Raw genomic sequence first — 22,871 nt, 5'->3', positions numbered from 1 at the left:
AGATCCCACTGGTTCACTCTCCAAATGGCCACAGTAGCCAGGGCTGGGCCAGGACAAAGCCAGGAACCTAGAACTCTGTCAGGTCTGCTGGATGGTGGCAGGGACCCAGGTAGTTGGGCGTCCCCTGCTTCCCCAGGCCGTTAGCAGGGAGCTGGATCGGAAGTGGAGGAGCCGAGACTTAACCATCACTCACACCGGACGCCAGCCTCACTGCCTGGCCTCTGCTCCGGTTCCCTGCTAGTGCACGGGCGGCAGCAGCGATGTTAAGTGCCGGGGCCCTGGCACCCTGGACCTGCATGGAGCTTTTGGCCCAGCTCTGGTGGTGCCATTTGGGGGTGAACCAGCGGATGGAAAATCTCCGCCTCCGCCTCTGCCTCCGCCTCGCTGTAAATCTGTTCAAATAAATAAACAAATCTCAATTTTTTTTACTCTTTGAAGGTGTGTGGCTTGCATTTTCTTTTTGGAAACATTCTCGTGTCAGGTCACGGGTCAGCCCGAGCGTTGGTGACGAAGCTTCCCTGTAATTTAGTGTTTCTGCCCTGTTGGTTCAGTGAGAAAGGTGATGGACTTTTTAAAAGAAAAGGGCCTTCTGTTTCAGAATAGGAGACCGCCACACACTTGTCTGGCTTGGTGTCCCAGGACTGCGCATATGCTCACTTTGGGAGGCCTGACGCGTTCTGAGTGAGACGGTTTTTGTTGTAAATCCACTGCGAACGCACCTGTGCACTGCTGTGAGGAGAGTGATGCCGGATAGGCGATAGCAGGATCGTTTTTGAGTTTGTTTTCCATTTGCCTACTTGGCTGATCTGAATAGTGGTTTTGACTTAAAGTGGCAAGAAATCTCATTTGTGGCTTTGTCCCTTAAGTAAGTCGGTGTGGTGAGGTGAGCCTTGGCGTGGGGAGCGGGTGCGGGGAGAGGGTCCCCATGCTGTGGGGACACCCAGGGACTGTCCTCCGGTGCTGCTGACCGTCGGCTTTCTTTTCCAGGTGTACATTCAGGTTCCCGAGCACAAACATCAAGATCACGTTCACTGCCCTGTCCAGCGAGAAGAGAGAGAAGCAGGAGGCGCCCGAGTCCCCGGTGAAGCCCGTGCAGCCGCACATCTCGCCCCTGACCATCAACATTCCAGACACCATGGCCCACCTCATCAGCCCCCTGCCGTCCCCGACGGGGACCATCAGGTACAGCAGGGGCTGCGGTTGGGTGCGCACGTATCCTGCATGGCAGGACAGGTCCCTGTGCCCCACACCTTCCCTGGCGCTGGTGAGCAGAGCCGCGAGGTTCTGGGGCCCTGCTCTCCGTTTCCTGCTCAGGAAGTGCGTCCCACGTAGTCCTGTCTTCCTAGTCGCTGCTTTGGAGTGGAGCAGACCGGAAGGACAGAAGGCTTTGTAATGTTGGTCTGAGGGCTAAGACAGGTGTTCATGTGCATTTTGAGTGGTTTGAGTTTGCTGCTGTTTCCTGTAAAATCGGAACACAAGCACTTTGGTTTGACCGTGCTGAAGGGGCCCCCTTGTGTCCGTGATGATGTCCTGAGAGGGGCTGCAGGAGGCAGAGGGGGCAGCGTCCAGGCACACCCGTGCTGGCCGTTGCGGGCAGACTGGAACCTCACACTGTGCGCTTAGGTGCATGGAGGACTCGGGAGTGGCTTGTGGCGAGAACAGCCTGGGTGCACGCGTGCTCTGTGCTGCTCCTGGGCGGGAGGGCTGAGCGTGGTCTGAGGGAGCTGCGCCCTGCCTCGTTCCGTCAGTGCCGAGTGGAGATGAGGGTGCATCTGGGCATCCTGGCGTACACGATGCTGGGCTGGGGGCTAAGCAGGCATGTTTGTTTCTCTCCAGGGTCAGGCCCCTGCTCCCTGGGTCTTTCCACAGGGCAGGGCGGCGCTCCTCTTGGACTGCCCAGAGCTGTCCCTTACCTGTGCTGATGGGGGAGAGAGGACACTCAGACAGCTCTGGGTCACACCTGTAGTCTCTCATCGGTAGTAGACCTCCTAGGAGCTGAGGAGGCGTGAATAAATAAACCCATTGTGTGCAGGGATTGGAACCTAACATTGGGACGATGTTGGTGCTATCCAGAGAGGAACCAGCCAGCGCAATCGCTGTGAAATCCCAGGGACTTTATTTTATTTTATTTTTTGGTGGAAATAGAAAAGCGCTTCCTAAAACACATACGAGATTTCCAGGCACCAAATAGGAAAGCAGTCTGAAAGAAGCGCCGGGGAAGACTGACCTCAAGCTTCCGACCCCACACTCAGTGCCCGGCCGCAGTAATGCAAGCAGAGCGGGACAGTGACAGCACAGAAGGGAGCCCTCGCTCGGACGGCCGGGCACGAAGGGCAGGCTTCCCCACAGGTGCTGCTGGGATCCGGAGGCTGGACATTCACAGGCAAGAGCGAAGCCGGGAGGTTGGTGCTGTGGAGACCCGGAAGCTCCTGGCTCCTGGCGTTGCATCGGCGCAGCTCAGGCTGTTGCGGGCGTTGGGGAGCGAACCCTCGGATGGAAAATCAATCAAACAGTCTCTCTCCCTCCCTCCCTCCTTCTCTCTGCCTCTCTATAACTCTGCCTTTCAAATAAATACAATAAAATACAATTAAAAAAAAAAAAAGAGTGAAGCTGGACCCGCCCCTGAGCCCCATAGAAAAGTGAGCTCACGTAAAGACGACCGCTGAACTCTGGGAAGAATGCGGAGGGTGGAAGCTGTGCAGGAATTTGTATTTGACGCCCAAGCCTTGGCAGCAAAAGAATAAAAACTAAACTTTATGAAAACTAAAACGTTGGCCGGTGCTGTGGCTCACTAGGCTAATCCTCTGCCTATGGCGCTGGTACCCCGGGTTCTAGTCCTGGTCGGGGTGCCAGATTCTGTCCTGGTTGCTCCTCTGCGAGGCCAGCTCTCTGCTGTGGCCTGGGAAGGCAGTGGAGGATAGCCCAGGTCGTTGGGCCCTGCACTCGCATGGGAGACCAGGAGGAAGCACCTGGCTCCTGGCTTCAGATCGGCGCAGCGCCGGCCGTAGCGGCCATTAGGGGGGTGAACCAACGGAAGGAAGACCTTTCTCTCTCTCTCTCACTAACTCTGCCTGTCCAAAAAAAAAAAAAAAACTAAACTAAAACGTTTGTGCATCATAAGAATATAAACAGTAAAAACACAGTGCACAGAACAGGAGGAAGTATTTGCAAATCGTACTTCTGACAAAGAGGTTAATATCCAGATTATATGAAGAACTCTAACAACAACAGAAAATAACTTGATTAAAAAATGGGCGAAAGGACTGGGGCACTTGGCTCAGAGATGGGCTGTTGCTGGGGGCACCCACATCCCAGCCCCAGGCCAGCTTTCTGCTCATGCACTCTGGGGGCAGCGGTCAGTGGCTGCCAAGTCCTTGGGCCCCTGTCACCCACTTGGGAGACCAGGATGGAGTCCCCACGCCACCCCCTTCTTAGGCAGTTACAGAGAGGCAGAGAGAGAGAGGGAGGGAGGGAAAGGTGTCTTCCATCCGCTGGTTCATTCCCCACATGGCCACAGTGGCCAGAGCTTGGCCGATCCAAAGCCAGGATCCAGGACCTTCTTCCAGGTCTCCCACGTGGGTGCAGGGACCCCAGTGCTTGGGCTATCTTCTGCTTTCCCAGGCAGAGAGCTAGATGGGAAGTGGAGCAGCCAGGACTCGAACCAGCGCCCCTATGGGATGCTGGCACCGCAGGGGGCGGACTAACTTGCTACACCACAGTGCCAGCCCCTGGAGTTCCTGTTTTTTGGCTTCGTCCTGGCTCTTGTGGGCATTTGAGGAATGAAGCAATGGGTGGAAGATCTCTCTCTCTCTCTCTCTCTCTCTCTCTCTGATAAATGGAGAGAAAAAAGGGGGAGGAGATGACATTTTTTGAGAGAAAATATAGAAGCAGCACATGGGAAGATGTTCGGTACCACTCGTCAGTAGGAAGTGCAGTTCAACCCTTAAGACACCACCGCACCTGCCGCCAGGATTGCTCCTTTGGAAGAGCAGAGACTGACAGTTGTTGGTGAGGGTGTGGGGAGTGAGGGCTGTGTGCTGCTGGTGGGGCGGGGCACGTGCAGCTGCCAGGAACACAGGAAATACAGCATCACCCGTGTGGATGGTGGCACTGCTCAGAATAGCCCAGAGGCACCTGGGGGTGCGGGAATGGATAAGCAGGAGTCAGGTCTCCATGCGCTGGCATTATTCATTGTAGAGCACAAAGAACGCTCCCGTCCCGAACTGTGGGATCCCTGGGGCAGGACGCTGTGAACCAAGCAGGAGCTTACTGCCGGTGGATCCCCCAGACGGGCCAGATCCACAGAATCAGGAAGTAGTGCGGTTGGCAGGCCGGGGACAGAGTTGTGGAGAGGGACGAGAGGGTCGCTGCTGACAGCTGTGCAGCTGAGTGCTGGTTTGAGTCCCGGCTTCACTTCTGACCCAGCTCCCTGCTGATGAGCCTGGCAAGGCGATAGGTGACGGCCCAAGTGCTTGGTTCCCTGCCACCACCTAGGAGACCTGGATGGAGTTCTGGGGTCTCCATCTGGCTTCAACCTGGCCCAGCCCTGGCTGTTATGGGCCTTTGGGGAGTGAACCAGCGGAGGGAAAGTCTCTCCTTCCAGTGCCTGCCTCTCTGTCACTCCAAGACAGCGTGAACCTGCTCAGTGCTGGCTGTACCACGGATGTGCTGAGGCAGTGAGCTCTGTGTGTTGTGTCTGCCACCCTAAAGCACCTGGGGGGAAGTGAGCCTCTGTAGAGAGTGTGTGGTGCGTGAATGTGTGAACGGGGGACGCCAGGCCCAGCTGCTGGTCCCTTTAGTTCTGCTCTGCTTTCTCTCTCCTGTTTGTGTGAATTTGTCTGTGTTCTACTAAATGGGCTAAATAGCTCCAAGTCCTGCTGCACTGGGTAAAACGTGTGGGAGTCACGGGCTGGGCTGGCCAGCAGGGGCAGGGAGGGCAGTGGCTGGAGCCCGAGGTTTGGGTCACTGCTGACCTAGACCCTCCAGACCCCCTCAGACCCCCACTGCCCTCTCCGTGCTCGCTTCCTCTCATTTGCAGCACACTTGGCCCTCTTGGGTCAGTGGCGGGGGGTGGAGCCTGCCTGCTGGTGGCTTCCAGGGGAGCAGCCTGCCTTCCCCAGCCGCCCTCCGCCCTCCTCAGGTCTGCACTGTGTCCTGTGCTGCCTAAACACTGCCCAGGCTTCAGACTTAGCCAGAGCAATCTTTTTGCTTCCTGCTGTCTGTCCTGTCCTTCAAGAGTTGTGCCCAGTGGCCTGCGTTGTGGCACAGCAGGTAAAGCTGCCTTGAGTCCCGGCTGCTCCACTTCCAAAGCTCCTAGCTCCTGGCCCAGCCATCTGGGGAGTGGACCCAGTGGATGGGAGTACTGTCCATCTCCCCCTCCCCCTTTCTCCCTCTCTCTCTCCCTCTCTCCCTCCCTCTCTCCCTCCCCCTTTCTCCCTTCTCTTTCTCTAATTCTTCCCTTCCAGTAAATAAATAAAATCTTACCACCACCCCCCCCCCCAAAAAAAAAAGCAAGAGAGGGAGAAGCACGAAGATCCTCCATCCACTGGTTCACTCCCCAAATGGCTACAATGGGCAGGATGGGCCAGGCCAAAGCTAGGAGCCTGGAACTCCATCCAGGTCTCCTATATGGGTTGCAGGGTCCCAAGCATTTGGACCATCTTCTGCTGCTTGCCCCGGCACATTTACAGGGAGCTGGATTGGAAGTGAAGTAGCTAGAATGTGAACTGGTGCCCAGACGGGAAGCCGGTACTGCAGGCAGTGGCTTAACCCACTGCGCCACAGCACTGGCCCCATCTCTGCCTTTCACGTAAATAAAGCAAATCGTTTTATAAAAAAAAGTTAGGGCTCAAATATTTAAAAAAAATATTTCCTAGTGCTCGGTGTGCTCAGTGGGTGGGTGCGAGGCAGGCGGTCCCCTCCCCTCTCCCTGCAGCCCCTCCCTAGCCCCGTTTCCAGTGTGGGTGCTCGGGTAACTGCTCTTAGGTTTCTTGGTTATAAATTTTCCATACCTTTGCGATATCCCCCCGCCCCCAACACCTCTGTAACTGACTGGGTTTAAATCTTGCTGTTTCCCCTTTCCAGTGGCCTGTTCCTCACGGAAGTGTAGTGCTACTGCGTGCGGGGAGCGTGGTGCCTGAGTCATGGCAGCCCCACACCACTGCACGTGGCCTGCAGTTCTCTCTGTGCAGGCCTGGGGACGCAGTGGAAGAGGGCCTAAGTACTCGGCCCCTGCCACCTTGTGGGACACCACAGTGGAGTGCCTAGCTGCTGGCTTCAGCTTGGTCCAGACCTGGCTACTGTAGCTGTTTGGAAAGTGAACTGATGATGGAGGCTCTCTTTTCTGTCTTCCCCTCTTCCCTCCCTTTCTTTCTCTGCCTCATCTTCTCTCTCCCTCTTTTTCTGTGTCACTCTGCCTTTCAAATAGATAAATTTTGTTGTTGTTGTTGTTTAATTGACAGGCAGACTGGACAGTGAGAGAGAGAGAAAGGTCTTCCTTTACCGTTGGTTCACCCTCCAATGGCCACCGTGGTTGGCGCGCTGCGGCCGGCGTACCGCGCTGATCTGATGGCAGGAGCCAGATGCTTCTCCTGGTCTCCCATGGGGTGCAGGGCCCAAGCACTTGGGCCATCCTCCACTGCACTCCCGGGCCACAGCAGAGAGCTGGACTGGAAGAGGAGCAACCGGGACAGAATCCGGTGCCCCGACCGGGACTAGAACCCGGTGTGCCGGTGCCGCAGGTGGAGGATTAGCCTAGTGAGCCGCCGTGCCGGCCTCAGATAAATCTTTAAAAAACAGTAAATACAGGTTAGGCTGGGTTGTGGTACAGAGGGAGAAGCCACTGCTTGCATCGCTGTCACACTGGTTTGCTTCCTGGCTGCTCCACTTCCAGTTCAGCTTCTTGCTAACGCATCCTGGGAGGCAGCCGATGGCTCAGGTGCTTCGGACCCTGCCCCCCATGGGAGACCCAGATGGAGTTGCTGGCTCTCGGCTTTGCCTGGCACAGCTCTGGCTGTTGCAGGCATTTGGAGAGTGAACCAGGGGGCAGAAGCTCTCTTTCTCTTTCGTACTATTGCTCTCTGCCTTCCAAGTAGATGAAAATAAAAATTTTAAAAATAAATATAAGAACCTGTTTCTGTTTTTGGGTTGCCCACCCTATGTTGGCCTGGGCGCTGGGGAACTGTGTCCACAGCTCCGTCCCCACGGGGCTGCCTGCCCTCCTCTCTGCACTCTGCCCTGTCTCAGCTGCCCTTGGGAGGGGCCAGTGCTCTGTGTGCCTCTGCCAGGCTTGAGCCTTGGACCCCCCGTGAGTCGCCTGCTGGCTTGGCAAGTCCTGGGCCATCGGACTTGTGTTCCTCAGTGGTGACGTGCGTGGGCGATGCCTTCCTTGTGTTTGCTGAGGTGCCCACATGGATGTGAGTGCCGGGTTTCTTGGCTTCTTGGTGACCTTGAATCTCACAGAGGGATTGGTAAGAGCCGACACTCTCACTTCCTAAAACGTCCATCCTTGTTTTTCCTGAGGAGCCGGCTGGTGAGGAAGCGCCGTGCGGGTGTGCTGAGAGACTAACAGGACCCCTTGCTCTCCACAGTGCCGCCAACTCCTGCCCGTCCAGCCCCCGGGGAGCGGGGTCTTCCGGGTACAAAATGGGCCGTGTGATGCCCTCTGACCTCAATTTGATGACTGACAACTCGCAGCCAGAAAATGAGAAGGAAGCTTCAGGTGGAGACAGCCCAAAGGTAAAGGTGTAGCCTTGGATGGGACCTGGGCGGCGCTGTGCTCACACAGCGCAGGGTGGGTGGTGTCACAGTGCGGTTCTCAGTGCTGAGTTGTGAGGGCCCTCGGGTCACCGTGCACATGAGGCTCTGCGGGGGGAGCTGCACAGGCAGTGGGCGGCAGCCGAGGGCCCCTGCTGCAGGCTCGCCCGCCCCTGGGCTGGACAGTGTCACAGACGCTTGCCCGCACTTGCTCCTGTGTGAATACAGCTGTTGATGGTTGGCACCGGGACCCCTGCCTGTTTTTATTCTTTGACCTAGGAATTTGCCTTCTAGGACATTGTCCACCAGAAATGAACTAACGTTTATGTAGAAACAGAACACTGAAAGCCACCTACCCAGCGCTGCACTGGGAGCAGTGGTTGAGGCATGGAGGTCCCAGCAAGGGGCTTTGATGAGAAGGGGGTGCCCCTGCTACAGCGCCAAGTGGGGAAGATAACGTTTTGGTTTAATGTTGAGTTTATGAGAGACGTGAGGTGTTCACGAAGAGGCACACGGCTGGGGTCCGCACACAGGCTGCCGGTGGGAGGGACAGAGCGGCCTGTGAGTGCCCCGCTCTCGGTGCAGCGTGGGCAGCCCTGACGACGTGGTCTCAGGAGCCCTCCTAGACGGTGGAACTTGCCCGCCAAGTCGGGCGTGACGATGGCCTCCGGAGACCCCGAGGCCAAGGGCCACAGGGAAGCTGCTTCTCCAGCATTGGCTGTGCGTGTTTGCTCCGCAGACAACGGGTTTGTCAGGAGCTTTTCTGTGTCGGATAATTTTAAATAAAGTGTTATCAGAATTACCCGGGAAAAGGCCGCAAGGAATTAGACCAGTCACGGAAGCACAGTGACCAAGGCTTCTCCCGTGTCAGGCACCCGGGCGCAAGGAGTGCGGCTCTGCTGGTCCCTCCTGTGGCTTGGCCTTCGGGTGCAGGTTGGAGGTGAGGCAGTTCTGTGGGAGGAGCGGCACCCGTGTGCCCTCCACAGCCCTCAGCCTGAGCGTGGCATGGGCAGCTGGCACACTGACCCCAGGCCCCTGGACGGTAGGCTCTGTCCCGCCTCTTACTCTGGGTTTATCCCTGAACACGGTCTGTAGTTGCTCACTTGTGAACTGTGTGAGTAGCATCATGGGAGAGTTTGCTTCTGCAAGTTCCTGTTTTCATTCGGCTCTGGGTGTTGCTGTCACTGCCACGGATGGGTTTGTTTCCCAGAATCAACACCAAGATGGCGACCTGTCCCAGGGCTCCTGGGATTTCGAGCTGTTTCAGTGATGAGCAACTTGCTAGTGAGCTTGGGTGAGCTGGGACCAGGGGCGCCAGTGACCCGACAGCACCTGCTGTTGGCATGCATGGCTGTGCCGCCACCTTGGCGGGTGGCATGCGGGCAGTGGTGCTGTTCCCGGCACTCTCTCACCTCTTGTGCCTGCAAGGATTCCCACCAAGGTCATTGCCGGGGCCTGGGCCCAGGAGGGGTGCCGGGTGCCTGGCTGCACCCAGAGGTCTGCGTCAGCGCGCACCCCCAGACTGCACTGGGGCCAGCAGCTTTCTCAGTTCTTATTTTGTGCCATTTGGATTTTCTCCTTCCATGACTTTTAATATTCTTTTTATGCTGCTCTAACTTGTCCATTTGTGTCCTCCAAGTTTTCCAAATTCTGTTACTTTTCTTCTGATAATGCTTGGTTTTACTTACTTTAACACCAAGAATCCTGGATTTTAGTAAAGAATTGTGACAGCATCAATACTTTTTGTCTAATGCAGGATGACTCAAAGCCGCCTTATTCCTATGCACAGCTGATAGTGCAAGCGATCACCATGGCTCCCGATAAGCAGCTCACCCTTAATGGGATCTACACCCACATCACCAGAAATTACCCGTACTACAGGACCGCGGACAAGGGCTGGCAGGTAAACCTGTCCCCGTTTGCTGTTTCTGGTGCACATCGGACACACGCCGGGGCTGCTCCGGGGAACACAGGCGTGGGCCGAGGCGGTCCACAGGAGGAAGGCGCGGGGCCTGCAGGGCGGGAGGCTGCCGCGCACTGCCCAGCTCATGTGGACGCAGAGTGAAGAGGAACAGCCAGCCCGCGGCTCCCGGGGGCACCTGGGGCCCTGGTGTGGACGCCCTTGCCCTGAGCAGTCGCGGCGAGCATCCGCAGGAAGGGCTGTCCCTCTGGCCCCCACTTTGCGTCGCGCTCCCGTCTTTGCGTCTGCTGCAAGAGTTGTACCCAGGATGCTGCAGGTTCTCTTTGTGTCTGGGCGTTCACTGGATGAGCAGTGTAACTCCCTGGTACGATGGTGAGGAAGGGTGAATTTGAAAACCAGATTATTAAAAACATGGTACCAGGGAGCAGAGATGTGGGCCAGGGTTTTTATTCATTCGGTAACCAGGGCCTGCAGTGCCGGCTCTGGGGCGGGCGTGGTGGCACCGTGGGTTAAGCCGCCTTTGGAGATGCCCACTTCCTATGCTGCAGGGTCTGTTTGAGTCCCTCCGACTCCCTGCTGACGCACCCTGGGAGGCAGTGGGCAGTGACCCAAGTGCTTGGGCCTCTTGACATCCATGTGGGAGACCTGGCTGGGCACCGGGCTCCTGGCGTATCCTCGGCTGTAGGCGTTTCAGAGTGAGCCAGCAAATGGAAGGTCTGTCTGCCTTTCCCCCAGCAGTCTGGCTTTCAGATAAATCTTTTCAAAAAACAAAACAAGATGATCCACATAGCTTTGCTGGAAGGTGCATATTTCTTTTCTTTGGGTGTATTTTTCTTTTCTTTCCTTTTCCTCTCTTCCTCTCCCTCTTTCTTATTTATCTTTTTTTAATTAATTAATTAATTTTTATTTTTTGACAGGCAGGAGACAGAGAGAAAGGTCTTCCTTTTTGCTGTTGGTTCACCCTCCAATGGCCGCTGCGGCCAGCGCACCGCACTGATCCGAAGCCAGGAGCCAGGTGCTTCTCCTGGTCTCCCATGGGGTGCAGGGCCCAAGCACTTGGGCCATCCTCCACTGCACTCCCGGGCCACAGCAGAGAGCTGGCCTGGAAGAGGGGCAACCGGGACAGGATCTGGCGCCCCGACCGGGACTAGAACCAGGAGTGCCGGCGCTGCAGGCGGAGGATTAGCCTAGTGAGCCGCGGCGCCGGCCTTCTTATTTATCTGTTTGAAAGGCAGGATAATAGAGGAGAGAGAAAGACATCTCCACCTGCCGGGTCACTTCCCAGGTGGCTGCAGTAGGCGTGCTCGCTTGCAGGCGCAGGCTCTGCCCCCACTGCCCCGTTACCCTGCTTTTCAAACACAAAAGGAAGAGCTGAACGAGGCTGAAGCCTGGGCCTAGACCCCGTCCGGCCTCCCGTGCTGGTGACAGCCTGAGCGCGCAGCCGCCTCTGCTGCTTTCGCGGGCTCGGTAGCAGGGCGCTGGATCGAAGTGGAGCAGGCAGGACTTGAAGCAGCGCTCCGGCCAGGAGTGGTGGTGTCCCAGGCAGCAGCTTAACCTTGGCTGTGTTCTGTGCCAGAACGACCTGCAGGTTCGCGTTGTGACCCCTCCCAGGATTATTTTTGTGACAGCTCTGGTGGACCCCGGGGGAGGGGTGGTGCACACCTCCTGCCTGCCTTCCGGAGCTCTCACACCAGGCCTGCTTCCCGGCGCCTGGCAGGTTTCCTTCTCATAGCAGCTTTCCAGCGCTTCCTGTGGGTGGCTTCGTGGTGAAGAGCCCGCGTCCCGTGGCTCACGAGCCTGGGGTGACGCCAGGCTGTGGGTCCTGACAGGCGCCCTGCGGGTGCACAGCAGAGCTGGCTCCCGGACTTCGGCCTCGAAGAGCTCTCAGCCACTGGTGTCCAGTTTCACGTGGCAGCAGAGGAGAGGGGCAGGCATCCTCACTTGGTCAAAGCACAGGACGTGTAGTTAGATTATTCTGTTTGTGTCTGTTAAATGTCGTTCTCGCTCGCTCTCTTTTGGTGAAGATATTTATCTATCTGCTTGAAAGGCAGAGTTATGGTGGGGGGGGGGGGGAAGGAGAGGAATCTTTAATCCGCTGATTCATTCCGCGAATGGCTGCAGCAGCCGGGGCTGAGCCTGGTTGAAGCCAGGAGCCAGGAGCTCCATCCAGGTCTCCCACACGGGTGCAGAGGCCCAAGCACTTGGGTCATCTTCCACTGCTGTCCCAGGCCATCAGCAGTGAGCGGGAGCGGAAGAGGAGCAGTGGCCTTGAACCAACGCTCCTGGGATGCTGGTGTCGCGGGCGGCTTAACCTGCTGTGCCACACACTGGCCAGATCGTTGTGTTTTGTAGTCTTGCTGGCTCTCCACCCTCTCCACCATAGCGTGGTGCCAGCGAGACCAGGTGTGGCACTCTCCGCCGTCTCTCCCCCCGTGGCACTGTGCCAGTGCTCAGAGTTTTGGATTCCGGAGCGTTTTGGTTAGGGGCACTCAGCCTGTCTTATCATTTTCTGGATTTGCTTTTCCTTTTCATTATTTTAAAATTTTTTATTTATCTGTAAGGCAGACCGATCTTTTATCTACTTGTTCACTCTCCAAATGCCCACAACAGCCAGTGCTGGGCTAGGCCAAAGCCAGGAGCTCAGAACTCCATCCAGGTCTCTGATGTGAGTGGCAGGGGCCCGAGCACTTGGGCCGTCCCTGCTGCGTCCCAACGTGTGCGCGGGCAGGGAGCCAGCACTGAGAGCCAGGCAGCCACTGTGCCGGACGCCAGCCCCTGGGGCTGCTGCCTCCTCCAGGCTGCACCAGCTGGCGCAGGGACATCTCTGCTTTCCCAGCTCAGTGACACGAGACTCTCAGCGGTAAAGTACCTTAGCGAGTGTCTGGTCCCTCAAAGACGCCAGGCCTCGTCCAGACACGGCCCAGCCTGCCCCCAGCTGTCGCCCCTGAAGCCGTCGTGTGCACAGGGGTCAGGGGCACTGTGTGCTGTGTCCTGGGCGGTGCCCAGCTGCCTCCAGCCGTTGCAGATCTCAGGCTGTGGCTGTGAGCTCTGCTAAGAGGGGATTAGCTGGAGAATTGGGAAGTGAGTGTTGGGTAGGCCTCATTTCATCTTGGCTTACTATCATTTCAAAACTTTAGGAGTTAATTTTAACATTCATTCATTAACAAAAAGGCGTGACATATTGATGCGCTTTATGTGTTATGGTGGAGAGCAAATAAAAACATGCGGGGACCTTGCCGGGTGCTCTGTGAGTGGAACAGGGAGTTGTTAGGAGGAATTCCAGCTCTTCTGCTTGGCCTTTGCCAAATGCTTTCTCCTGAGCTGCCCACCTTAGGTGGCCTGACCGACCCTGTAAGCTAATTCTGTATCCAAAAGTGTCTCCACGGAGTGTCTTACCAGCTCTGGCTCCCCAGAGGGAGAGCTATCGCGCCCGAGGGAGACAGAAGTGGGGCTGTCCCGTCCCCAGCGTGCTGCCCTCCCTGCCTGTGCCACGTCCTTTCTCAAGCCCCCGGGCGCACCTGCCTGCTCGGGCCGCAGCGCTCTGCAGGCGCCGACAGCTGGGGCTCTGCTGTGCAGGGCGCTGGCGCTGGGCCGCGTTCTTCCTTCCCAGCCTAGAATCATGTGCGTGCTGCTTTGTTGTTTCACAGAATTCCATTCGCCACAATCTCTCTCTGAATCGTTACTTCATCAAAGTGCCGCGTTCCCAGGAAGAACCAGGCAAAGGCTCCTTCTGGAGGATAGACCCTGCGTCCGAGAGCAAGCTGGTGGAGCAGGCCTTCAGGAAGAGGCGGCCGCGCGGCGTGCCTTGCTTCCGGACGCCGCTGGGACCGCTGTCCTCTCGGTGAGGAGTGAGGCCCCGCGCGGGCTCCGACAGCGCCCCTGACTCTCACCTGTGTGCCTCTGTGTCCGACCCTGAGCCCTCCTGGTGGGGCGGGGTGGGAGCAGGATGAGCATGTGTTCTCTCTCCCCGTGCAGGTGAAAAGTGACATTGACTTGTTCACAGTCAGTTGCTGATGACGCGTTTTTAGCTTCATAAATAAGTAGTTGTTTTTAACACAAAAGAAACGTGTGTCAGCCAAGGCACCGGCCCCGCTGCTCCCGCTGCCCGACTGCCCACGGGCCGGGGGTGTGGAGGGACGCCTGTGTGCGGAGCGCACTTACTGAACGGCGTGCAGCCTGAGCACCGCCCTAACCACCGTGTCTCCTTGGTGACCAGGAGTGCGCCGGCCTCCCCCAACCACGCTGGAGTGCTGTCTGCTCACTCCAGCGGCGCCCAGACCCCCGAGAGCCTGTCAAGGGAAGGCTCGCCGGCCCCCCTGGAGCCTGAGCCCGGCCCCGCCCAGCCCAAACTCGCCGTCATCCAGGAAGCCCGGTTTGCCCAGAGTGCACCAGGTGAGAACACAGGAGAGGAAGTGACACGCCAGGTGAGAACACAGGGGAGGAGGTGAGACACTGGTGAGACACGCGGGACAGGACGTGACTCAGCACAGAAGCGCCTGGGCTTCAGGTGGCTCTGCAGCTGGGGCCTCGCACGGCAGCTGCCTGGGGGAGCTCGTGGCACTGAGCCTGCGGGTGCCCGCAGTGGCGACTTAGCCTTCGTCTCAGCCGCGCCATTCAGAGCCCACGCGAGCGCGCGTTAGACTGGACACTCTGGGAGCAAGGCAGGTGAATGCTGCAGCGTCCTTGTAGCCTCACATTGTGGGATACAGTGCGCCCTCAGGATGGCGTTAAAAATGCACGCACTGCACAAACGTGTCCAGTCCAGTATCTGTTTTGGTCGGCAAAATGCGCATTTTGGTCCCTTGGTGGAATGGGCAGCTGCGCTGGCCCAGGCAGCACCCTTGCCTGCCCGCCCTCGCCGGGGCACAGACAGCTGTGTGTCCTTCTCGGCCTGCGACCTGCCCCGGGGGATAGAGTTTGGGTGGGAGCTGGTGTGAGCACCCAGCTCTGGGGAGACTCTGGCCCGGCCGTGTGGGCCTCCAGCAGCGTTTTCTTGCTAAGGAAAGAACTTCGGGAAGAGTGTCCTCAGAAAGCCAAGACAGGGAAGGAAGTGTCCCCACGGGAACACTGCGTTCCTCTCGTCCTCAGTCACCACGACCAGCTGCCACGGGGCTGTCTCCGTGCTCCCGTGGAAACGCTCCGTGGAAACGTGTGTGCTGTCCTGTGCTCGGTGTGGGGCGCCGGCAGAAGCGAAGCCGGATGTGCCTCAGGCCTGCTCTCGCCTCCTCCACAGGCTCACCTCTGTCCAGCCAGCCGGTCCTGATCACCGTGCAGCGGCAGCTGCCGCAGGCGGTCAAGCCTGTCACCTACACCGTGGCCGCCCCGGTGACCACCTCCCCCTCCCAGCCGCCCGTCGTGCAGACGGTTCACGTCGTGCACCAGATCCCCGCGGTGTCCGTCACCAGTGTGGCCGCGCTGGCCCCAGCGAGCACACACTCTGGCGCTGGGCAGGCGGTCGTCACTCAGGCAGCTGTGCTGGCTCCTCCTCACGCAGAGCCGCAGGAGAACGGAGACCACAGAGAGGTGAAAGGTAAGGGCGCGGGGCCGTCTCCGGCCTTCCCTTGGCTGAAGGCTCTTAGTAAGCAAGTCCAGCAGCCGTCTGAGTTTCAGACTGCAAGCCGGCGGGAGGTTGAGCGACTCCCAGTGATGTCCGCCGGTGCCATTTCTTCCTTTTCCTCCTCTCTGAATTGCAGTGAAAGTAGAGCCCCTTCCCGCCATCAGCCACGCCGCGCTGGGCTCTGCCGGCCGGATCGCGCAGACGCCGCAGGCCGCACCTGTGCAGACCGTGACCATCCTACAGCAGGCTCCTCTCGGGCAACACCAGCTGCCGATCAAAACGGTCACGCAGAATGGGACTCACGTGGTCCCGCTCCCCACGGCGGTCCATGGCCAGGTGAACAACGGTGAGTTGGCATCTAGAAGTTTCCATTATAAATGTAGGGAAGGGGTTGTGTCCTCTACTATGGACTGTGGCCGGTACGTTTTTCACCTGGACGGCCCTGTGTGGGGACCCACACTGCTGCACAGCTGGGCCGGAGAGCTGAGCTTGGGCGAGCCCACATCCTCGTGTGGATGTGATGGCATGTGAGTGAACGGATTGACCTATCTGTTGCTACAGCTGCAGAGCTGGTCAAAGCCAGAATAACTTCCTAGAAAACCCAGAGTTGAAACATTACTGAAGATGTTTCTGAATACAAGGCTTAGAGAAAAGCACCTGTTAGCTGGGTCCACTCGCCATCACCAGGGGACCGACCTGGTGTCGGCGCTCGGACCCTGCCTGCCGCGTGCTGAGAGTCGGCGGTTTCCTCTCTCTTCTGCGCTTGCTCATTTGTTTTGTCTTTGCTGGAAAACTCTGCACAGAAACTGGTTTGGTCTGGCTCTCAGCACCCACTCCTGGGCTCTGTGGAAGCTGCCTTTCTCCTTAGCTGCTGGGTCTTCTGGGCAGTTCCACGTCGTCTTTGTCACTTGTCTCGGGCTCCTCGCAGCCTGGAGTGCTGGGTAGAGCTGTGTGACCTTCTTTTCTTTAAAGATTTGTTCACCTGAGAGTGGAGTTGCGGACGGAGAGAGGAAGTGGCAGGGGGGTCTTCCATCCGCTGCCTCACTCCTCAGTTGGCCGCAACGGCCGGAGCTGAGCCAGGAGCTTCTTCTGGGTCTCCCATGTGGGTCAGGGGCCCAAGGACTTGGCCATCTTCCACTGCTTTTCCAGGCCACAGCAGAGAGCTGGATCAGAAGTGCAGCAGCCAGGACTCGAACCGGCGCCTGTATGGGATGCTGGCCCTGCAGGCGGCGGCTTTACCCGCTAGGCCACAGTGCCGGCCCCTCATTATACATCTCTAATCGACAAGGACCCTTGTTATAACAATGTTAAAATTTAATAATTCCTTTATACCAAGTGTCCTAACTTCAGATAACTGATGCTGCTTTTAAAAAATTGTGTTAAAATACACACAGTGGAGAGCTTGGCACCTGAACCAGGAGCATTAAGTAAACTCCCGGTGTTGACGCCGTCACCTCTCACCTAGTTCGCAGCGTCTTCCTCATCCTCCATTCAGCCAGGGCTGGCTTGTGTCCCTGCCGTGTCTGGGACCCCGCATGGCTGTGCGCCTCAGCCAGGCTGTCTCAGGGCTGATCCTCCGTGGTCAGTGTTACTCCCTGCACAGGCGCAGCGACGCCCCTGTGCTCCTCGGCCGTCTGGTCTGTGTGTCTGAGTCCCAGTTCTGCCTCCGGGCGCGTCCCCAGGCCTGGAACCTGGTGGCTGTGTAGTCTGTGCTCCAGGTTTTCAGTAGTCACCACAGCCCTCTCCAGCCAGGGAGCCGCCTCCCACCTGGCCAACAGCGCCTCTTGATGACCAGGGCCGTGGTGAGGGGTGCCTGTAGTGCTTCCCCGGGCCGTGGTGAGGGGTGCCTGTAGTCCTTCCCCGGGCCGTGGTGAGGCAGTGCCTGTAGTCCTTCCCCGGGCCGTGGTGAGGCTGTAGTCCTTCCCCGGGCCGTGGTGAGGCTGTAGTCCTTCCCTGGGCCGTGGTGAGGCTGGTGCCTGTAGTGCTTCCCCGGGCCGGGCCGTGGTGAGGCTGTAGTCCTTCTCCGGGCCGTGGTGAGGCGGTGCCTGTAGTGCTTCCCCGGGGCCGTGGTGAGGCTGTAGTCCTTCCCCGGGGCCGTGGTGAGGCTGTAGTCCTTTCCCGGGCCGTGGTGAGGCGGGTGCCTGTAGTGCTTCCCCGGGCCGTGGTGAGGCGGGTGCCTGTAGTCCTTCCCCGGGCCAGGCCGTGGTGAGGCTGTAGTCCTTCCCCGGGGCCGTGGTGAGGTGTGCCTGTAGTCCTTCCCCGGGCATGGTGAGGCTGTAGTCCTTCCCTGGGGCTGTGGTGAGGCGGGTGCCTGTAGTGCTTCCCCGGGGCCGTGGTGAGGCTGTAGTCCTTCCCCGGGCCGGGCCGTGGTGAGGCGGTGCCTGTAGTCCTTCCCCGGGGCCATGGTGAGGGGTGGCTGTAGTCCTTCCCCGGGCCGGGCCGTGGTGAGGGGTGGCTGTAGTCCTTCCCCGGGCATGGTGAGGCTGTTGTCCTTCCCCGGGCCGTGGTGAGGTGTGCCTGTAGTCCTTCCCCGGGCATGGTGAGGCTGTAGTCCTTCCCTGGGGCTGTGGTGAGGGGTGGCTGTAGTCCTTCCCCGGGGCCATGGTGAGGGGTGGCTGTAGTCCTTCCCCGGGCCGGGCCGTGGTGAGGGGTGCCTGTAGTGCTCCCCGGGGCCGTGGTGAGGCTGTAGTCCCCCAGGGCCGTGGTGAGGCGGTGCCTGTAGTCCTTCCCCGGGCCGGGCCGGGCCGTGGTGAGGGGTGCCTGTAGTCCTTCCCCGGGCCGGGCCGTGGTGAGGGGTGCCTGTAGTGCTCCCCGGGGCCGTGGTGAGGCTGTAGTCCCCCAGGGCCGTGGTGAGGCGGTGCCTGTAGTGCTCCCCGGGGCCAGTGCTGGGCGGTGTTTCGTGTGGTGGTGTCTGCGCCTGCTTTGGGGGACGTCTGTCCAGGTTCTTTGCCCGTATTCCGGGTTACTGAGTCGCTGGAGCTCGTTCTGTTTCGGGACGTCAGACCCGCTCCGCCACCTGCTCTGAAGATGTTTCCCCATTCTGTGGCTTAGCTTTTCAATTTCTCGATTGTGTTTGCACAGAAGTGTTTAATTCCACGTTTATCGACTTTGTTTCTTTTGATTTCCGGTGTTTTTGTCTCCTGTGTAAGAATCCCCTGACACACGCGAGAACGTGAAGACTGTCGCTAAGAACGCGGCTAAATCCTTAGCACTTAACCCTCCGCACGCCGTGTGGGGCCGGGGTCCTCCTGCCTGTGGCATGTAGGTGTGCGGGCCTCGAACCTTCTGTGGAGGGACTGCTTGGTGACGGCCAGTCGGCCACGTGCACGCACAGCTGGCCTCGCGGCCTTCGCGCTGCCTGGTGTGTCTGTCCCTGAGCTCGCTGGAGCTCCTGAACCTGGAAAACGCGGGGCCCACCAAGTCTGCCCCCCTTCTCCACGAAGCGTCCGGTGTGCAGGCCCTGTGTCTGCACACAGGGCGCCGGGTGTGCCGGCAGCTGCGCTGAAGGCCATGCCGAGGGCTGTCTGGCAGCAGCAGGCCCTGCGTCTGCGCACATCGTGGCTGCCAGCACCTCCTTGGTCCCGGGTCTTCACAGCCGGCATTTGGTCTGGCGGTTAAGGTGCTTCCTGGGATGCCCACACGGCCTGTCCGAGCGCCTGGTTCGAGTCCTGGCCCCGCTCCTAATTCCAGCTTCTAGCTAATGCACACCCGCTGGGAGGCAGCAGTGACGGCGCCGGTAGTTGGGTCCCCGCCACCCACGTGGGAGCCCTGGATGGAGCCCCAGCTGCTGGCTGCATCCCGGCCGCTGGGGACACTCGGAGCGTGAGCCAGGGGGCAGGTGCTGCATCTCTGCTTCTCTTTGCCTGTCACACGAAAAATAAAAATTCTAAGTAGTGTTTTTTTAATAGAATCGTTTCCCGATTCCCTTTTTTAGTTTTCCGTTGCCAGTGTAGACACACAGCTGATGTTTGCACATCGTCTTGTCCCCTGCTGAGTTCGTTTGTCAGCCGTGACAGGCTCTCCGTGTGCACGAGCGTCGAGTCAGCACGATTTCTGATGTGGGAGGACGTTTCCTTTCCCTTTGGGCGTCCTGTCTCGTTGCTGGTGCCTCGCTCTGCTGGGGCTGTGCCGCGCCGAGGGTTCGCCTTGTCCGGGCTTGGGTTTGCTGCCCGTGAGAAGGTGGCCGCCTCCCCCTCGTTAGTGCACTCTGTCCCGCTGGTCGCTTTCCTGTGGTGACCCAACCTTGCATCCTCGGGATGAACCCCGCGTGGCCGTGGTGTGTGACGTTCAACACTGCACAGCGTGTCGTGCCGGTGTTCTGGCCAGGTCTGCGCCGGTACTCATGGGGACATGAGCCTGTGGTCCTCGTTGTCTTACAGATTATTTATTTGAAAGGCAGCGTTAGGGAGAGCTCTTCCATCTCCTGGCTTATTCCCCTAAGTGACTACCGCGGCCATGGCTGGAGCACGACAAAGCCGGGAACCTGGCACTCCAGCCGGGTCTCCCACGCGGGTGCAGGGGCCCAAGCACTGGGCCGGCCGCTGCTGCTTTCCCGGGTGTGCCAGCAGGGAGCTGGATTGGAAGTGGAGCAGCCGGGACTTGACCACAGCTCACGTGGGATGCCGGCTGTGCACAGCGCGGGCCCCTGGCTCATGGCCTTCCCTTCTGTGGTTTGCTGGTGTTTGGACACGGGGTCTGTGGTTTTCTTCCGTGGCACCCTCGGCTCTGGGGTCTGGGTGAGGCTGTTTTCGGAGCGTTTCTGGTCTGCGGGAGCTCGTGAGGATGTTTGGTGGAAGTCGCCGGCCGGGCGGTGTGGCCTGGGCTCTCTGAGGAGAACCTCCTCCCACCCCGTTTGTAGTTATTTTCAGTTTGCTCAATGAATCTAAAGGACCGAGATGTAGACTTGGCTTCCACAGCGGCGCGCTTGGGCACTTCCGAGCGTCAGCGCAGCGGCCTTGGCCTGTGTCTCGCTCCGCGTGTCACTGCTGTCGCGATCCGTGAGAGCGGGCCAGGCCCCCGGAGCCACCGCCTGCCGCCCCCAGGTCAGTCCGCATAGGTTAGCTGCTCGCCTCGGGACATCTGCAGGGAGCCGCCGTGGTGACTGGGCCCTCGCTAACCCGGCCTTCCCCTCCGCGGAGGAGGCTTTTTTTTAGATTTATTTTATTTGAGACAGAGTGACAGTTTTTCCATCTGCTTGGTTCGCCCCTCATGGCCACAGTGAGCGGGGCTGGGCCGATCCGAAGCCAGGAGCTGCTTCTGGGTCTGCACGTGGGTGCAGGGCCCAAGCACTTGGGCCGCCTCCCGCCGCTTCCCCAGGCGCAGTAGCCGGGAGCTGGATGGGAAGAGGAGCAGCCGGACTGTGTGGGATGCTAGCAGAGGCTTTTTATTTTCTTTCTTAAAGATTTTCTTTATTCATGTGAGAGGGAGAGGCAGAGAGGGCTTCCACCCGCTGGCTCACTCCCCAGATGGCCGCACGAGCCTCCTCCTGGTCTCCCCTGGGGTGCGGGGCCCAAGCACCTGGGCCATCCTCCACTGCCCTCCCGGGCCACGGCAGAGAGCTGGACTGGAAGAGGAGCAGCTGGGACTTGAACCGGTGCTCGCAGGGGATGCTGGCGCCACAGCGCAGCCCCTGCCTCTCCTGCTTGGTGTGAGGACTTGAACCCCCGGCAGGTGCTGGCTCCTCAGTTGGAGCCGGCTGGCGGCGCACGGGGCTGCCGGAGGGTGACTGGAGCTGGTTACAGTCGGCCGAGGAAGCCCGTGTGGGGCAGCTTTGTCCTTTCCCACGCGCAGGTCTGGGGGAGCTGAGCCTGGGGGAGCCCCCGCCCTCAGCGCAGCACGTGCCCTGGAGCTGGTCCTCTTGGTCCACACACCCGGAGCCGCGGTGCCCACAGCGCGCCCGGGAGCACCCGGCTCCTGACTGCAGCTTCCCCAAGGCCGGGGCCACCTCCTGTGTGTCCACCTGCCGCTGGGCTCGAGCCGGGGCGTCCCAGGGGCTGTGGTGGGACGCCGACGGCGAGGCCGGCTCTTCCCGCCGGGCTCCGGGGTCCCTGGGGCGGTGCGGCGGGGCCCTGTCCGGGTCGGGCTCTGACGCGCTCTCTCTCCAGCAGCCGCGAGCCCCTTACACATGCTGGCGACCCACGCCTCCGCCTCCGCCTCCCTGCCCACCAAGCGCCAGAACGGCGACCAGGCGGAGCAGCCGGAGCTGAAGCGGGTCAAGACGGACGACGGAGGCGACGGCATCGTCCTCGCGCTGAGCGTGGACACGCCCCCCGCGGCCGCGGCCACGAGGGAGAAGGGCGTGCAGAACTAGCGGGGGCGCCGCTTGCCGTAGAGTCGACTTCCTGGTGCCAAAAGGCCGCGCGCCCTCCCCCAGCGGTGGAGCCCTGTGCTTGGACCCCACACAGAACCCAGGTGGCCTTAGAGACGCGGCACCGCAGCCTGGCTCCAAGACCGTGCCTCCTGCCAGCGTCCGCCAGGCTGCCGCCTCTGGGCCCAGCTTTTAACTTCGAGCGAGAACTCGGCTCCTGCCCGAGGACCCAGCGGCTCCGTGAGGATGGCGCGGTCGGCGCCCGGTGCACACGGAGCTCCCGGGACTGGGCCCTCCTGCAGGGGGCGGGCGGAGCCACCCCTGCCCTCCGGACTGCCAGCTGGCGCTGGGAGACAGAACAGTGTTTCGTTGTCCACACGTGGAAGGGCTCTGCTGACAGAGTAGCGGGCTGACCTTTCCCACCACTCCATTTCTACTCTGACGTTCTGGGACCGCACGCACCTTCCTCGTGGAGTTCACTGGGGAGGAGGAAGGACGCATTTTGTTTCTTTGTTTTCTGCCTATGGGATGGTTTCCTTTGTCCCTTGGCGTGCAGACGGAGCTACTCTGCGACTTTGCAGAGCTCTCCGGGGAGCCCGTGTCGGACGGACAGACGGACAGACGCCACGGCTGCATGTGACCAGAGAGCCCAGGGAGGAGCCGGCGACGGCCAGGACGGCCAGGACGTGTCTGAGCTGCGCTTCCTGTCCTCTTCCCGGCCGGTTTCTGTCACTTGTTTCTTTATGTTGACTTTGTCCCTGGCATAATTTCCCACCTGAGTAAAACCAGTCTCTGAAGCATTGTGTACGGTGAACAGCAGGGCCCTCGCTGCTGCTCCCCGGCCGAGGCCGCACTCCCTCGGGGGGGCTCTGTGGTCCAGGTGTCCTCACGGTCCCGTCGCTGGGGAGCAGGAGCTCTGGTTAGCACGAGGGTCTTAGGAGCACGCAGCCTCGGAGGGGTGCTGCACACGCAGAGGTCGCCTTCAGGTCAGCTGGAGGTCGGCACGGTCCCTGCAGAAGGGGCGAGGGGTGAGGGGGTGAGGGGGTGAGGGGTCCCCGGGCCCCGTCAGGGAGGAAGCTCGCCTCTCCAGCGGCTCCAGGGTCAGGGCCGAGCAGCCAACAGGAGGGCTTTAGCCTTAGTGTGAGCTTTTAAATGTCATCATCATAACGTTATTTATTGAAATGTAGTTATTTTGGTATTTAAATTTTTTTTTTAAAAGAGGAAAAAAAATACCTGTATTTTCCTGGTGGAATGAAACAGCTCAGAATGGTATATTTAGGCAATTTTTAAACATTTATTATTTACATAAAGACCAAATATGATAAATCTGT

The 22,871-nt window shown here is 59.3% G+C and overlaps 1 protein-coding gene across 2 annotated transcripts in view; it reads left to right on the top strand.

Annotated features, from left to right (window-relative positions):
• The window catches only part of FOXK2 (forkhead box K2), a 64,610-nt gene extending 41,993 nt beyond the window's left edge, over positions 1-22,617 (top strand). Inside the window, exons 2-9 of one of the 2 annotated variants that reach the window (XM_062175446.1) lie at positions 988-1,182; positions 7,590-7,737; positions 9,512-9,658; positions 13,324-13,517; positions 13,893-14,068; positions 14,910-15,206; positions 15,370-15,579; positions 21,338-22,617. In XM_062175446.1, coding sequence (XP_062031430.1) covers positions 988-1,182; positions 7,590-7,737; positions 9,512-9,658; positions 13,324-13,517; positions 13,893-14,068; positions 14,910-15,206; positions 15,370-15,579; positions 21,338-21,543 — 1,573 coding nt within the window. In that variant the 3' untranslated portion in view covers positions 21,544-22,617. The remainder of the gene's footprint in view (positions 1-987; positions 1,183-7,589; positions 7,738-9,511; positions 9,659-13,323; positions 13,518-13,892; positions 14,069-14,909; positions 15,207-15,369; positions 15,580-21,337) is intronic. The other variant, XM_062175447.1, reaches the window with a different exon arrangement.
• Positions 22,618-22,871: the final 254 nt, after the last annotated feature.

The sequence above is a fragment of the Lepus europaeus genome, chromosome 18, assembly GCF_033115175.1.
Source record: "Lepus europaeus isolate LE1 chromosome 18, mLepTim1.pri, whole genome shotgun sequence".
In the NCBI taxonomy this organism is placed as follows: Eukaryota; Metazoa; Chordata; class Mammalia; order Lagomorpha; family Leporidae; genus Lepus; species Lepus europaeus.
Note: the sequence above shows the minus strand (reverse complement) of the source record. Positions and strands in the feature narration are given on the sequence as shown.